The sequence below is a fragment of the Cetorhinus maximus genome, chromosome 23 (assembly GCF_964194155.1).
Source record: "Cetorhinus maximus chromosome 23, sCetMax3.hap1.1, whole genome shotgun sequence".
Lineage (NCBI taxonomy): Eukaryota > Metazoa > Chordata > Chondrichthyes > Lamniformes > Cetorhinidae > Cetorhinus > Cetorhinus maximus.
Window position 1 is genome coordinate 52684430 of NC_135901.1, and position 16499 is coordinate 52700928.

At 44.5% G+C, this 16499-nt stretch overlaps 1 protein-coding gene and 2 non-coding genes across 3 annotated transcripts; 1 reads left to right on the forward strand and 2 right to left on the reverse strand.

Annotated features, from left to right (window-relative positions):
- Positions 1-246: 246 nt before the first annotated feature.
- LOC144698320 (uncharacterized) lies at positions 247-1284 on the reverse strand. The gene has a single exon (XM_078570274.1). The coding sequence runs from the start codon at positions 1282-1284 to the stop codon at positions 247-249; it is 1038 nt and encodes a 345-aa protein (XP_078426400.1).
- A 12140-nt stretch (positions 1285-13424) lies between these two features.
- On the forward strand, positions 13425-13497 carry trnat-ugu (transfer RNA threonine (anticodon UGU)). Its single transcript has one exon. It is a non-coding gene; the product is annotated as a tRNA-Thr (tRNA).
- A 2854-nt stretch (positions 13498-16351) lies between these two features.
- trnan-guu (transfer RNA asparagine (anticodon GUU)) lies at positions 16352-16425 on the reverse strand. Its single transcript has one exon. It is a non-coding gene; the product is annotated as a tRNA-Asn (tRNA).
- Positions 16426-16499: the final 74 nt, after the last annotated feature.

The following is a 16499-nucleotide window of genomic DNA, read 5'->3' on the forward strand; positions in this document are numbered from 1 at the left end:
CTGTTCATCGCAAAGCTGATTTATTCCAATTTTATACAGAATCTGTAACTGAGCTGGAGTTTAACATCAAAAAGCAAATATCTTGTTAAAAATAGTAAAAAGGTTCAACGCATTGTGTTTAACACAATGCTGATTTATTTGACTTTTATCAAAGCGGGCTGGAGTTTATTAATGTCTACAGAAACACACTATAATGAACATACTTCAGTCCTGAATGTTATTAAGAGCAAAATCCCATCACGACAGTTACTTGTGAACTTGCTGGTGTCTTAGCCGGTGGGATGACTGACTGAATCCCTTCCCACATGCGGAGCAGGTAAATGGCCTCTCTCCAGTGTGAACTCTCTGGTGTCTCAGCAGGCCGGATGACTGACTGAATCCCTTCCCACATTCGGAGCAGGTAAATGGCCTCTCTCCAGTGTGAACTCTCTGGTGTCTTAGCCGGTCAGATGACTGACTGAATCCCTTCCCACATTCGGAGCAGGTAAATGGCCTCTCTCCAGTGTGAACTGTCTGGTGCAGCAGCAGGTTGAATGACTGACTGAATCCCTTCCCACATTCAGAGCAGGTGAATGGCCTCTCTCCAGTGTGAACTCTCTGGTGTCTTAGCCGGTCAGATGACTGACTGAATCCCTTCCCACATTCGGAGCAGGTAAATGGCCTCTCTCCGGTGTGAACTGTCTGGTGCAGCAGCAGGTTGAATGACTGACTGAATCCCTTCCCACATTCGGAGCAGGTGAATGGCCTCTCTCCAGTGTGAACTCTCTGGTGTCTCAGCAGGCCGGATGACTGACTGAATCCCTTCCCACATTCGGAGCAGGTGAACGGTCTCTCTCCAGTGTGGACTCGCTGGTGTGCGATGAGATGAGATGATTGCCTGAACACAGTTCCACAGTGAGAGCACCTGAACGGTCTCTCATCATTGTGAAAACATTGATGGGACTTTAGTTCCACAGAACTTTTGAAGCACGTCTCACACTGTGGGCATTTAAAAGGTCTCTCATTTGTGTTAACTTGCTGGTGTCCCATGAGGTTGGCTAATTGAGTGAATCCCTTCCCATGCTCAGAGCAAGTGAATGGTCTCTCCCCAGTGTGAGTGCACCAATGAGATCCCAGTTCCAATGGGGATTTGAATCTCTTCCCACAGTCCCCACATTTCCATGGTTTCTCTCCATTGTGACCGCATTTATGCTCCGTCAGGTCAGATGATTGGATCAAGCCTCGTCCACACACAGAACACGTGTACGGTTTCTCCCCACTGTGAACGGTGCTTTTTCCTTCCATGTTCAAAATCTGAAGATACTCAGTTTAAGATAAATTAAGCGATTCCATCAGATCCTGATGTGATGTTTGGTTTCAGTTTCCCGAATGCAAATCCTCCCCCTCTAATCCCCTGTGGAATTGATTTAAAATAGGAAAAGGGGAGTGAGAGAGAACCCACAAAAACACAAAGGCAGGTTGTGAAATTGAGCTGAATGAATCTGGGAATTTGTGGGGCCGGCACTGGGAAAAAATGACCATGAAAACTGCTGGATCGTCATAAAAACCCAACTGGTTCACTAATGTCCTTCAGGGGAGGGAACCTGCCACCCGGTCTGGGCCTACACAAGACTCTGGCCTCTACAAGAACATACGAAATAGGAACAAGAGAAGTCCTAACACCCTGTCGAGCCTGCTCCACCATTCAATACGATCGTGGCTGATCTTGGGCTTCAACTCCACTTTCCCACCCACTCCCCATATCCCTCGACTCCCTGAGAGACCAAAAATCTGTCCATCTCAGCCGGAAATATATTCAATGATGGAGCATCCACAACTCGCTGGGCTGGAGAATTCAATGTGACAGAGAGAGAAAGAGAGAGGAGTGGGAGAGACAGAGAGAAGGTTACTAAACTAAGCACAGGATGTCGATAAACAGAATTCAAGTGCATGGGATTGGGGTAATATCCTGTTATAGTTTGAGAATTGGTGAAAAGACAGAAAACAGAGAGTCGGAATAAATGTCTCATTCTCAGGATGACAGGCTGTTTTTGTGGGATACTGCAAGGATCAGTGCTTGGCCCACAGCCATTCACAAACTATACAAATGATTTGAAGGCACTCATTTAAGCAGCACCTAAATTTTCACATTCTCATCCTTGATTTCCTCCATGGTTTTGATCATTCCTATCTCTGTAACCTCCTCCAGCCTCACTATCCTCCCGAGATATCTGCTCTTCTTGAATTCGAGAATTACTGATTTTAATAATTCCATCACTGGTTGCCATTCTGTCAGTTTCCAAGACTCTAGAATTCCCTCCCTAAACCTCTCCACCTCTCTACCTCATTTGCATCCTTTAAGATATTCCTTTAGACCGACCACTTTGACCAAATTATTGGCCACCTGCCTGAGTATCTCCTTGGTTTCTAACATTTCTGTGAAATGTCTTGGTAAACTATATAAGAATAAATGTGCGATATAAACACAAATTGTTGTTGTTGATTTGGAGATATATCAATGTCCCTTCCTCATCACTGGGTGAATAACCTGTAGCTTCTTACCTAACAGCATTGTGTGAGCACCTTCACCACACTTACTTAATTAGTAATGGGTTGAAAGGTTATGAGGAGAGGGAGGGAAATTGGCGTTGAGGCCAAAATGAGATCAGCCATGATCGTAATGAATGGCGGGGCAGGCTCGAGGGGCTGAATTGCCCACTCCTGCTCCTAGTTCTTATGTTCTTATGTTCAAGGATCTATGGACATGCACACCAAGGTTCTGTACTTCCTCGGGTCCTACCATTCATCATGTACTCCCTTGTCCAGTTAGTCCTCCAGTTAATGCATCACCTCACACTTGTTGGGATTAAATTCCATTTTCCACTGTTCTGTCCATCTGACCAGCCTGTCTATATGTCTAAGGGTTTCCTCCTCGCTATTTACCACACTAGTGATTTTTTTGTGTTACCTGTGAACTTACTGATCATACCTCCTACATTCATGTCTACATCATTAATGTCCACGAAGAACAACAAGGGACCCAGCACCAAACCCTGCAGTACGCCACTGGACACAGGCTTCCAGTCACAAAAACAACCTTTGACCATCACCCTCTGCCTCCTGACACTGAGCTAATTCTGGATCCAATTTGCCAAATTGCCCTGGATCACATGGGCTCTTACCTTCTGGACCTGTCTCCCATGCCAGACCTTGTCAAAAGCCTTAGAGAATTCCATGTGGACTACATCAATTGAACTACCCTCATCTACACACCTCGTCACCTCCTCGAAAAATTCAATCAAATTTGTTAGACATGATCTCTCACCGACAAAGCCACGCTGACTATCCTTGATTAATTCTTGCCTCTCCTCATGGGGATTAATTCTGTCCCTCAGAACGTTTCCAAAAGTTTCCCTACCAGTGATGTTGGACTCACTGGCCTATTAGCTCCCTGGTTTATCCCCACCATTCTTCTTTAATAATGATACCACGTTGGCTGTCCTCCAGTCCTCTGGTACTTCTCCTGTGGCCAGAGAGGATTTGAAAATTAATGTCAGGGCCCCTGAAAGCTCCTCCCTTGCCCCCCACAGCACCTGGGATACATCTCATCTGGGCCTGGGGATTAATAGACTTTTAAGGCCCAATAAAACCGCTAATACCTCCTCCCTCTCAATACTCATTTGTTCAAGTATATCACAGTCCCCCTCCCTGATTTCTATACCTACATCGTCCTTCTGTATAGTTAATACAGATGCAAAGTACTCATTTAAAACTTCATCTACATCTTCCAGCTCCTCACACAGATTGCCATTTTGGTCCCTGATGGCCCCTAATCTCTCCCTGGTTATCCTCTTGCCCTGTATATACTTATAAAATGCCTTTGGATTTTAACTTATTTCACCCAGCTGTGTTTTTCATGCCCCCTCTTCGCTTTCCTAATTTCTTCTTTAACCCCCTACACGTTCTGTACCCATCAAGGGCTCCTGCTGTTTTAAGCCCTCGGTATGTACCATAAGCTTACCTTTTTTTCCCCCCTTATCTAATCCTGTCAATTCCTCAACATCCCAGTTTCTCTGGACTTGTTGGTCCTTTGTGGGAAAATGTTGGCCCTGTACTCTCACTATTTCCTTTTTGAATGACTCCCACTGCTCTGATGTTGATTTTCCTACAAGTAGCTGCTCCCAGTCCACATTGGCCAGGTCCCGTCTTATCATATTGAAATTGGCCTTCCCCAATTCAAAACCCTTATTTTCTATCCATCTTCGTCCTTTTCCATAACTACTTAAATCTTACTGAGTTATGGTCATTATCACTGAACTGCTCCCCCACTGATACTTCTACAACTTGCCCAGCTTTGTTCTCTAATAGGTCCAGCACCTCTCTTGTAGGACTTTCTATGTGCTGGCTTAAAAATCTCGCCTGGATACATTTGAAGAATTCTTCCACCTCAAAGTCTTTCACACTTTGTCTATCCCAGTTAATATTGGGGAAGTTGAAATCCCCGATTATTATTACCCTATTATTTTAACACTTCTGAGATTTGCCTACATATCTGCCCTTCTATCTCTCCCTGACTGTTTGGGGGTCTATAGTATGCTCACAACAATGTGATTGCCCCCTTTCTGTTTTTAAGTTCTACCTATACGGCCTGATTTAAGGAACCTTCTAAGATACCATCCCTCCTTACTGCAGTAATTGACTCCTTGATCAATATTGTGACACCACCATCTCTTTTACAACCTCTGCCCCCTTCCTGTCTCACCTGAAGATTCTATACCTCAGAATATTGAGCTGCCAGTCCTGCCCCTCCCTCAGCCATGTCACCGTGATAGCAATGATATCATATCCCCATGTGTTAATCAGCATCTGCAACTCATCTGCCTTACTCACAACACTCCCTACATTAAAATAAATGTCATCCAGCCTTGCCATGTTGCCTTGTGCCTTAACTTGACTTTGTACACTCTGCCTTCCAGACTGACTTGTTTTTTCTTATATACTTGTCTGTACATCACCCCCTACTATACCTCCACTCAGTATCCCACCCCCATACCAAATTAGTCTAAGAGCCCACCGACAGCACTAGCAAATTTCCACGCATGGTTCCTCACACCTTTTAAAGCACTTCTCACACTTAAATTAAAAGGTCTCTTGTCAGTGCGAATGGTGTCCCAGCAGGTGGGATGATGTCCTGAACCTCTTACCACACTGTGAGCAACTGAACAGCCTCTCGCCAGTGAGAATTCAATGTGTTTCAGCAGGTCAATCCAAAGAGACAAATATTTCCCTTAGTTTGAGTTTGCTGTGTGTAAATCCTCCCCTTCTAACCCCCTGTAAAAGGAGTTTCCAAACACTCGGTATAAACTGGGCTCCGGGAGTTTGTAATCCGGGTTTGGAGTCCTACACCGGGGGTTTGTGAACCCTCCCAGTCCACCCTCCGGCTCCATTCCTCTCCTGCACTCGGCCCTTTCTCACCCGCTGGACTTTAAATTCAACCACAACAAAAACAAAAATATCTGGAAAAACTCAGCAGGTCTGACAGCATCTGCTGAGAGGAACACAGTTAACGTCTCGAGTCCATATGACTCTTCAACAGAACTCAGTAAAAATAGAAGAAAGGTGAAATATAAGCTGGTTTAAGGGGGGGTGGGACAAGTCGAGCTAGATAGAGGGCCAGTGATAGGTGGAGATAACCAAAAGATGTCACAGACAAAAGGAAAAAGAGGTGTTGAAGGTGGTGATATTATCTAAGGAATGTGCTAATTAAGGGTAGAAAGCAGGACGAGCAAGGTACAGATAGACCTAGTGGGGGTGGGGGGGTGAAGGGATTGAAATAGGCTAAAAGGTAGAGATAAAACAATGGATGGAAATACATTTAAAAGTAATGGAAATAGGTGGGAAAAGAAAAATCTATATCAATTATTGGAAAAAAATTCACCGCCTTCATCCCGGTCCCCCGCCCACACAGCGCATGCTCCACTCACAGCAGGCTCCGCCCCTCTCACTCCGATTGGCTAGAGGACCAAAACAAAAAGCTAAAAGCTACTGCTGATGCTGGAAATCCAAAATAAAAACAGAATTACCTGGAAAAACTCAGCAGGTCTGGCAGCATCGGTGGAGAAGAAATCAGTTAACGTTTCGAGTCCTCATGACCCTTCGGCAGAACTGAGTATAGTTAGGAGAGAGGTGAAATATAATCTGGTCTAAGGTGGGGGGCGGGGGGAGAGAGAAGTTGAGGGTGAGCAGTGATAGGAGCAGATAATCAAAAGATGTCACAGACAAAAGGATCAAAGAGGTGTTGAAGGTGGTGATATTATCTAAGAAAAGTGCTAATTAAGAATGGAAGGCAGGATACTCAAGGTACAGCTCTAGTGGGGGTGGGGTGGAAAGACTAACAAAGTTTTAGTTTGAGATTTAAAAATAATGGAAATAGGTGGGAAAAGAAGAATCTATATAAATTATTGAAAAAAAAAGGGAGATGGGGGAGAAACGGGGTGGGGATGGGGGGAGGGGGAGTTTAAGATCTAAAGTTGTTGAATTCAATATTCAGCCCAGAAGGCTGTAAAGTGCCTAGTCGGAAGATGAGGTGCTGTTCCTTCAGTTTGCGTTGGGCTTCACTGGAACAATGCAGCAAGCCAAGGACAGACATGTGGGCAAGAGAACAGGGTGGAGTGTTAAAATGGCAAGTGACAGGGAGGTTTGGGTCTTTCTTGTGGACAGACCGCAGGTGTTCCGCAAAACGGTCGCCCAGTTTGCGTTTGGTCTCTCCAATGTAGAGGAGACCGCATTGGGAGCAACGAATGCAGTAGACTAAGTTAGGGGAAATGCAAGTGAAATGCTGCTTCACTTGAAAGGAGTGTTTGGGCCCTTGGACGGTGAGGAGAGAGGAAGTGAAGGGGCAGGTGTTGCATCTTCTGCGTGGGCATGGGGAGGTGCCATAAGTGGGGGTTGAGGAGTAGGGGGTGATGGAGGAGTGGACCAGGGTGTCCCGGAGGGAACGATCCCTATGGAATGCCGTCAGGGGGGGTGAAGGGAAGATGTGTTTGGTGGTGGCATCATGCTGGAGTTGGCGGAAATGGCAGAGGATGATCCTTTGAATGCGGAGGCTGGTGGGGTGATAAGTGAGGACAAAGGGGACCCTATCATGTTTCTGGGAAGGAGGAGAAGGCATGAGGGAGGATGCGCGGGATATGGGCCGGACACGGTTGAGGGCCCTGTCAACGACCGTGGATGGAAAACCTCGGTTAAGGAAGAAGGAGGACATGTCAGAGGAGCTGTTTTTGAAGGTAGCGTCATCAGAACAGATGCGACGGAGGCGAAGGAACTGAGAGAATGGGATGGAGTCTTTACAAGAAGCGGGGTGTGAGGAGCTGTAGTCGAGGTAGCTGTGGGAGTCGGTAGGTTTGTAATGGATATTGGTGGACAGTCTATCATCAGAAATTGAGACAGAGAGGTCAAGGAAGGGAAGAGAAGTGTCAGAGATGGACCATGTGAAAATGATGGAGGGGTGGAGATCATTTCCATCATCCTCCGCCATTTCCGCCAACTCCAGCATGATGCCACCACCAAACACATGTTCCCTTCACCCCCCCTGACGGCATTCCGTAGGGATCGTTCCCTCCGGGACACCCTGGTCCACTCCTCCATCACCCACTACTCCTCAACCCCCACCTATGGCACCTCCCCATGTCCACGCAGAAGATGCAACACCTGCCCCTTCACTTCCTCTCTCCTCACCGTCCAAGGGCCCAAACACTCCTTTCAAGTGAAGCAGCATTTCACTTGCATTTCCCCTAACTTAGTCTACTGCATTCGTTGCTCCCAATGCGGTCTCCTCTACACTGGAGAGACCAAACGCAAACTGGGCGACCGTTTTGCAGAACACCTGCGGTCTGTGCGCAAGAAAGACCCAAACCTCCCTGTCGCTTGCCATTTTAACACTCCACCCTGTTCTCTTGCCCACATGTCTGTCCTTGGCTTGCTGCATTGTTCCAGTGAAGCCCAACGCAAACTGGAGGAACAGCACCTCATCTTCCGACTAGGCACTTTACAGCCTTCCGGGCTGAACATTGAATTCAACAACTTTAGATCTTAAACTTCCCCTCCCCCCATCCCCACCCCGTTTCTCCCCCCCCGCCCCCCACTTTTTTTTCAATAATTTATATAGATTCTTCTTTCCCCACCTATTTCCATTATTTTTAAATCTAAAACTAAAACCTTGGTAGTCTTTCCACCCCACCCCCACTAGAGCAGTACTTTTAGTGTCCTGTCTTCCATTCTTAATTAGCACTTTTCTTAGACAAATATCACCACCTTCAACACCTCTTTGATCCTTTTGTCTGTGACATCTTTTTATTATCTGCTCCTATCACTGCTTGCTTATCTCCACAATCACCACACCCTCAACTTCTCTCTCCCCCCCCCGCCCCCCCACCTTAAACCAGCTTATATTTCACCCCTCTCCTAACTATGCTTCAGTTCTGCCGAAGGGCCGTGAAGGCTCGAAACGTTAACTGATTTCTTCTCCACCGATGCTGCCAGACCTGCTGAGTTTTTCCAGGTAATTCTGTTTTTGTACTATCTCAGTCATGACTGCACTGAAGCAGATCTTGGCTAAAGTTACAATAAGCCATGCCCCAGTTGGCACTGCACTAGAGCTTGTCTCTGGTTATAGACAACTAGAACATAGTTTAATTTGCATTTCACAAGACTCTGTCTCAGCTATTACTCCAGTAGAACCTACCACGTGTCTATCAAACTGGACCCTGTCTCAGTTAATGCTGCACCAATACATGCCTCTATTCATATCACACAATTCCCTGTTCCTGTTGTTATTGCCCTATACCATTACTCTCTTATTGCTGTTTTTGTCCATGTCTCTGTTTTTATTAATCTCGTACCTTTGCTGGTATTTAATTCACTGACACTGCATCAGTTTATATTACAAAGAGCCCTGAATTACGTGAAGCTCCACTAGACCTTGTATCAGTTTTCTTACACTGGATCCGGTCTGTCTTATCACTACACTAGTCTGGTTCGTATTACACAAGATCCTGTCTCAATTATTACTGCACTCTGCACTGTCTCACTTATATTCCACTAGATCGCGGCCCTGCTTATAACACACTCAATCATATCTGCACTTATATTCCGCTAGACCATATTTCAGAACAAGTTACATTAGACTCTGTATCATCCTGTATCACACTCGAGCTGGTCTGTCTTTTCAATTAAAATGGATCCTGTCTTTGCAGAGACTTTGTCTTTGTACCTCTGTCTCTGCTTCTATTCCACTCTCCGTGTCTCTGTTTTTACTCCACGAGATCATGTCTGTCTCTCTTACACTGGCGGCAGTCTCGGTTATTACGGCCTTAGACTCTCTCTAGGAAGCAATTATTCTATGTCCTGTGCCTGTAAGGACTACCCTATTTCTCCTGATATTGATCCAGGCCCTGTATCAGTAACTACTGCACTAGACCCATCTCCAATATTACAGCAGTAGTCCTTGTCTATGTTAATATAGCACTCGTCCCCGTCTTTGCTTAAGTAACATTAGATGCTGTTTCTATTATTATTGCATTAGTAATGTCTCTGCTTAAATTGCTCTAGGCCCTGTCTCATTAATGACCACACCAGGCTCTCTCTCTGTTGTTACTACACTTGTCTATGTTTCTATAAGGTGGACGTCGAGCTCGAAATGGGCCTCTGACTTTGGCCTAAAACGAGAGGTTTCCCATTGACCCTTTGTTCTACGCATCTCCTGATATTCATTTTCATTACAGCCACAGAATTACATATGAGACATCGCCTGTTCTGTATGTGTGTGTGAAAACAAATCATGCTGCATCATTCCACAAGGATAAAAGATTTATCTTCACCAGAATGTTTCTGTTTGTTTCTATTCTCTCTTATTCGAACTGTAACTACAGGTCGCCTAATACCGTAAATATTCGTTGGTGGTATATTCTGTTGTGTGCTCTTGTTAAGAAATTCATGTCTTACCAACCATTTCTTTGGTAAGACGGGCACGGAGAATGCTGCGGAGAGTAATTCACCTACTGAACCCCCAAACTCGCCCATCACCTACAAGGCTCAATTCAGGAGTGTGATGGAATACTCTCCATTTGCTTGGGTGAGCGCGACTCCAGCAACACACTGTTGGCTCCAGCTCGACACCATCAAGCACAAAGTAGCCCACTTGTTGACACCTCACCTATCACCTTCACCATTCACTCCCTCCACCACCGACGCACTTTAGCAGCAGTGTGTACCATCTAGAAGATACACTGCAGGAACTCATCAAGGCTGTTTTCGACTGCACTTTCCAAACCCACGACCACTACCATTTAGAAGGTTAATGGCAGCAGATAGATGGGAACACTACCACCTGGTACATTAAGTCGCCATAATAAATGGAAAGGGGAACAGGATAATGTTCCACGTGGATGATATTTGATCGGCCTGGAGATGTGTGAGAGGGAGAACAGGAAGTTAAAAGATGCGACATGAAAGCGGCAGAACTTGATGTGTGTCAGTTGCTTTCTGTGATGAATGTCTGCCGTGGTAACGTGGGAGATTTCACTGCCGACTGTTTACACTGACACAAATATCACTCCAGGCTAATCAATCATAACTGCCCTTTGAAAACAGCGCGCCAGGCCGAATGGCCTTTTTCTTTGCTGTAACTGTTTATAATTTTATCTTTTCCAGCATCACGGTTGCTTCTTTCACGATCATTCCGACATTTTATTGCACACGATGGGGCAATGTACTTTCTTACATTCTATCCGACGCTTTTGAAGTCAAGACACTGAGCAATTTCAGGGGTTTTTCTTGTTATTTCTGGCACGGGATTTGGAATCAGGCCAGTTGAACGACAGTTTATTGGTGCCAATCCTCCACTGTACTCACCCCTTAAAAAGAATGGGTGTCATTAGCTGAAGATGTCGTTTGAGTTCTAGTTAAACACAAAATCCCGTAGGAAAAAATTGTCTCTGGTGAAATTGTCTGAAGAAATGGCAAATATGGCGCAGATAAAGCACGTTGCAAGAGTTATAGACAGCTTTCCTCGTGATTTAGAGGTGAGGATTCGGTGCTTGTGCTGCCGCGGTCCAGGATAGTTTCCTGGTCAGAGAATGAAGAGTTATTGATCTGGTACAAATTGTTAAAACAGGCCAGATTTACTTATTGATTGAAAACCGAAACGCACAACAGCTCCGCCCGAATCAGTGGAGTGAGAGTTGAAGTTTCACATCAGAGCTGCAAATGTCACACGTGGAACAGCTTCGAGAAAAAATACAGTTCCTAATGTCCGAGGGATATGAGTTTGGGCTATTTGTATTTACAAATTATCTCTCTCCAGCGTCCCTTTCCTTAAATACTCGATCATAAGGACCCGGTGAATGTCTGTTTAAATGTTGCTCGGTGAAAATTTCAATCACCTTCCACTTTGTAACATAGACACTTAGTAGCTGAACAGTTTCCACTCAAAAGAAAATACAGAAAAAAATTTCCTCTTCAATCTTTTAAATTTATTTTTATTTTCTCTCTACGATTTTAATATGAAGCCACATAACTAATGAATGAAGTATGGATTGTGAAAAATGGGGAACGGAACCACATTGACACAGACAGAGAAACACACACAGACATATACACCGAGAGTGTCAGAGGGCAGAGGAGAGACAAACACCCAGAAAGAAAGGATGTCACCAACTGGCTCAGTTTGTTCCATTTGTGACTGCAGATTTCGTGAATCCATACAAATTAATTTAAATAAGAAAGCGCGGGTGTTTTTGTTTTATTCTATTTACCCGATAATTAATCCTGTTGGTACCTGGTTAAAATCGGGAATAATAAGAGCCACAGTCAGCAGGATTGCAACCTACATTGGGAAGCCCGATAGATGTTGAAACCATCGCTTTAAACACTTGTCCACGACTAACAGCAAATCCATAGTCCAAGCGCGCTCATATCAAATTAGAAATGGTGACAAAGTCAGCCAATCGGCCCATCGTGTCTGTGCTGACTCTCTGGAAGAGCAACTCAACCAATTCCACACACCCGCCTTTCCCCCACAGCAATTTATATTTGTATTGCCTCTCCCCATTCTTCCAAACAAAATCAAGGACCGCAATCCGCACGCTTCCCCGCACCCCCCACCCGGCGTTATACTGGAGTTGCCTCTTGTCCACCCAAACATAATTCCTAAAGTACCAGAAAGAGGGAAGCATCTGAAACTTTGGCAGCCGCGGGATTCGGACCCACTTCGCCAGAGACTGGAACCTGAATCCAGCTCTCCCGTTTGTCGAGCACATTGAATCAGATTGTAGATATCAGCCCAGAAATAACAAGGGTAACTTGAGAGGAAAAAATGTGTTGTTTTAAATTCGCTGTGAAATCAGTTGCATAAATCAATTATGTTTATGTCAAAAAGTATATATAGAACCGCAGCAGCGAAAGCGCCAATTCCTAATCACCTCTGCACCAGAGAAACTGTTTGCAAACCTCACAACCGGCTGATCTGTGCTACCTGTGCCTTTTATTCTCATTCCAGACCTCGCTCACCAGAGACACGTTTCTCCCACAAAATGAAACGTTTATATCGAACACAGACGACTTCCTCAGCCAATGACAACAGCGATTGCTGTTACCTGGAACATCATTCATTGTCACACAGTTCCGGGCTGTCACTGGGTCCTTCAGTAGCAAACAAAATAAAATAAATAACTAAAATTGGCACCTCTGCTGTCACTCAGCGAGTTCCAACAGATACTTGTTTTTTTGTGAATATAGGAGTTATTCTGAATCCCAGCGCTGCCACAGTTTCAGTCACATTCCCCCTTTCAGGCACTTTAGGAATTTCCTTTAGGTGAACACGAGGGGGTTCTAGTTTAATGCAGGGGGTTTGTGATCCTTTATTTTGACAGGAAGAATGGGGAGAGGCAATACAAATATAAATGGCTGCGGGGGAAAGTCGAGTGTGTGGAATTGGGTGAGTTGTTCTTCCACAGAGCCAGCACAGGCGCGATGGGCCGAGTGACTTACTTTTTCGCCATCTCTGATTTGATAAGAACACCTTTGAGCTCGGAGCAGCTGTTGGTCATAACTCAATGTTTAAGGTGATGGATTTGAAATCCATTGGGGTCTCCCCCTGTAGGTTTGAATCCTGCTGACTACAGTTCTCATTATTCCTCATGTCAACCAAATGTCACCAACCTCATCCCTGCGGCTCCTGTGAAACTGACAAGGTGACACATGGCAGAAATTCATCACTGAAAGTAACAGACACACATCAAATTCTGCCACTTTCATGTCGCATCTTCTAACCTCCTGTTCTCCCTCTCAGACATTTCCAGGTCTATCAAATGTCATCTGCCTGAAATACCATCCTGGTCCTCGTCCACTGAATATGGTCGACTTTCCGTGGATTTGGTTTGGCAGTTGGCTTCATAGCTCAGTGGTTAGAGCACTGGTCTTGTAAACCAGGGGTCGTGAGTTCAACTCTCGCTGGAGCCTGTGGTTTAGCTGATGAAACCAAGTTTCGTGGAAAAATGGGCTATGGGTTGGATAATGCTGCAAAACAATATTGATCCTTGAAAAGGTGCCGTTCCCAGAACTATACACAGTCCTCCAGGTGTGATCTAACCAGGGCTTCGTGTATCTGTAGTAAACCTTTCCCTCTTTTCTATAACAGCCTCTGTAACAGGTTGTGCAGCAAGAGGAATTAGATTGTAGATATGGAATGAGGAGTACTCTTTATTCTAATTATTTCTATTTATTTTGAAGACCATATATGAATCCCCAGCCCAACTCTCCGTGTTATTGGGTCAGGGAAACTTTGTTAATTTTCACACACTTAGCATGGACACTGCAGAAGCTCCTGAACCTCTTTCAATATTGGTTTTCTTCAATCAGTTTTCAAAAGGGGATTGGGCAATTATTTGAAATGGAAAATAAAACTGCAGGGTTATGAAGGAAGCGAATGATATTGGAACTAAGTGGAAGAAAGAACACACCCGATGGGTCGAATGGCCTCCTAATGAGCTGTGTCAATTTACAATTAGATCAATTTCTCTGCAGCATTCCAAAATGTCCCACTCCAATTCTATTCCTGTAAAACAGGATCTTGCAGTGCAGCATGTCTACACAGTTTGACATTCCATACAAGTCCCTTTGGCTTTTTCTCACAAATTGTTTCTGTCGTGTAGTGGCCTCGCCAGCGATGCCCACATCCTATAAATAATTAGAGAAAAAAGTAGTGGTTTCACATTCACTTCACATGTGCAAGGTCGCAGGTTCGAAAACTGATGGAAACATTATCAAAATTGACTCATTTAATTGTGAGAAGTTGCACAATTCCCGTTTGTTGCTAAATTAAAGCTGAATATATTATCTCACAGCCATGTGACATTGGCACTTCCCCAGGCTTTGACTGATTTTCTCCAAAAGGCATGGTTTTCAGAAAGAGACAATAAATCAGACGAATTGCAATACGATAGTTCACACATGTGTGAAGTGTTGAATGACCTGCTGATGTGCTGTGTCATTTTATGATTCTAACGTCAGGTCAATTTCTCTGCCCCATGGCTGTTTTTCAGCCGAATTGTACTTCCACAAAACAAGGCTCGGAAGTGCAGTAAGACTGCACGGTTTGATATTCTAAGTCAGTCCATGTGGTTCTGCCCATTGTTTCTGTAGTGCAGTGGTTACTACGTACACGCAAAAGGTCCCCTGTCTGGAAATGGGTAGAAACATTATCGAGATTCACACATCTAAGTGTGAGGGAAAGTTCCATTATTCACATTTGTTGTTGAATATTAATTGAATATAGTCTCTCACCGCCACATTAAATCTGCCCTTCGCCAAGCCTCAAAAAGCCCCCCCAAAATCAAGAGGGATGAAACTGACTAGGCACAAAAAATAACAGTTTCTTTAGTTAACAACAGAAATTAATGAGTTTACAAATGCAAATTCACAGTTACTTACTGACTGAAAGATGACTACCAGTGTGATCCAAAGACTAGCGTCATCGTAAAGATAGATGCAACTGATATTGTGATTGAACATGAGGGAGTGGGAGAGATGGTAGAAAATCACTTTGTATCGCTCTTCATCATTAATCTTCATTCTTTCATGAGCATCGCTGGCCAGCATTTGTTGCCCATCCCGAATTGCCCTTCAACTGTGTAACTTGTTAAAGCATTTCAGAGGGTATTTGAGAATCAGCCACATCACTGTGGGTCTGGAGTCACGTGCAAGTCAGACCAGGTAAGGACGACCGATTGAATTCTCTAAATGACTGGTGAACCACATGGGTTTGTAGGGTAATCAATGATAGTTTCATGGTCATCATGACTGAGGAAATACTGAGGACATGTCTGATCAGAATAAACATCTTTTGTAAGTTCACCATGAAATGAATTGCATAAATAACTTATGTTTGTATCGAAAACTGGAGAAGGAACCCTAGTCCAACTCTTCATTTCATTGGGTAAGGGAAATGTTCATGAAGGCAAACTGCATGGATTCTGCAGAAACTCCTTCTACAAAGGGGAATTTGGCAATGGTTGAAAGGGAGAAAATTCTGATCCATGGAAAAGAGAAGGAATTTGGGATTAATTGGCAAGATCTTTGTAAAAAGCTGGTATAAATAAAATGGGTGGAAGGTCCTCTTACTGCGCTGTGCCATTTGATGCTGACATTGTTGATCAGTCTGTCTCCAGCATTCCTAATGAGAACAGCCGAATTCCATTTCTTCAAAACAAAGACCCAAAGTGCTGCTGCATGACGTCACCGTTTAACATTCCAGACAGCTCCATTGGGATCCAGGCAGGGAAATGGTTCTGTAGCGTTGTGGTTACCCCGCTCATTTCGCGTGTGCAAGTTACTCCATTCGATGCTCGTGAAAAACATTGTCACCCAGCTGTGTGGAAAAGTTACATCGCTCCCATTCCTGTTTGTTATTGAATGTGAACTGAATGCAGGATCTTGCAGCCACATTAGATTCGCTCTTCACCATTTCTGAAGATAACATTCAGCAAAATAAGAAGATGTTTCCGCTGGCAGCGGGTGATTGGAGAGTGCGGGGCTGGAATATTGTTACTTTTTCCTGTCTCAGTTACCGTGGGGCGACTAATTGATGGGTTTGTTTCAATCCAATAGCCTCATAGATCTGTATTAATTTAGATGGGGGGTACATGATCGTTAATTTTCTTTGTTATATCTGAAATGAATGTCCATAAACAAAGCTTGATGTGGGAGCGAGCCGAGTTTGAAACTTGGGGGTGGGTAGGATTTTCTTGTGGTTTCAGAGGCCCGAAACAAACCAGAGCGTTAATGAGTAATGACGGAGAGAAAACAGTGACAGCTTCGCCCCTGGGTGGTTTCGAACCACCAACCTTTCAATTAACAGCCGAACGCGCTGACCAATTGCGCCACAGAGACATGACGAGAGTACATATCCTCTATAAGATATCCTAAACCAATGGCTCAGCGAGTGAAAGCTTCAGATTGCCGCT

Bases quoted from the DNA above. Each gene is read 5' to 3' on its own strand.
- LOC144698320 (XM_078570274.1), bottom strand. From the start codon at position 1,284: ATGGAAGGAAAAAGCACCGTTCACAGTGGGGAGAAACCGTACACGTGT.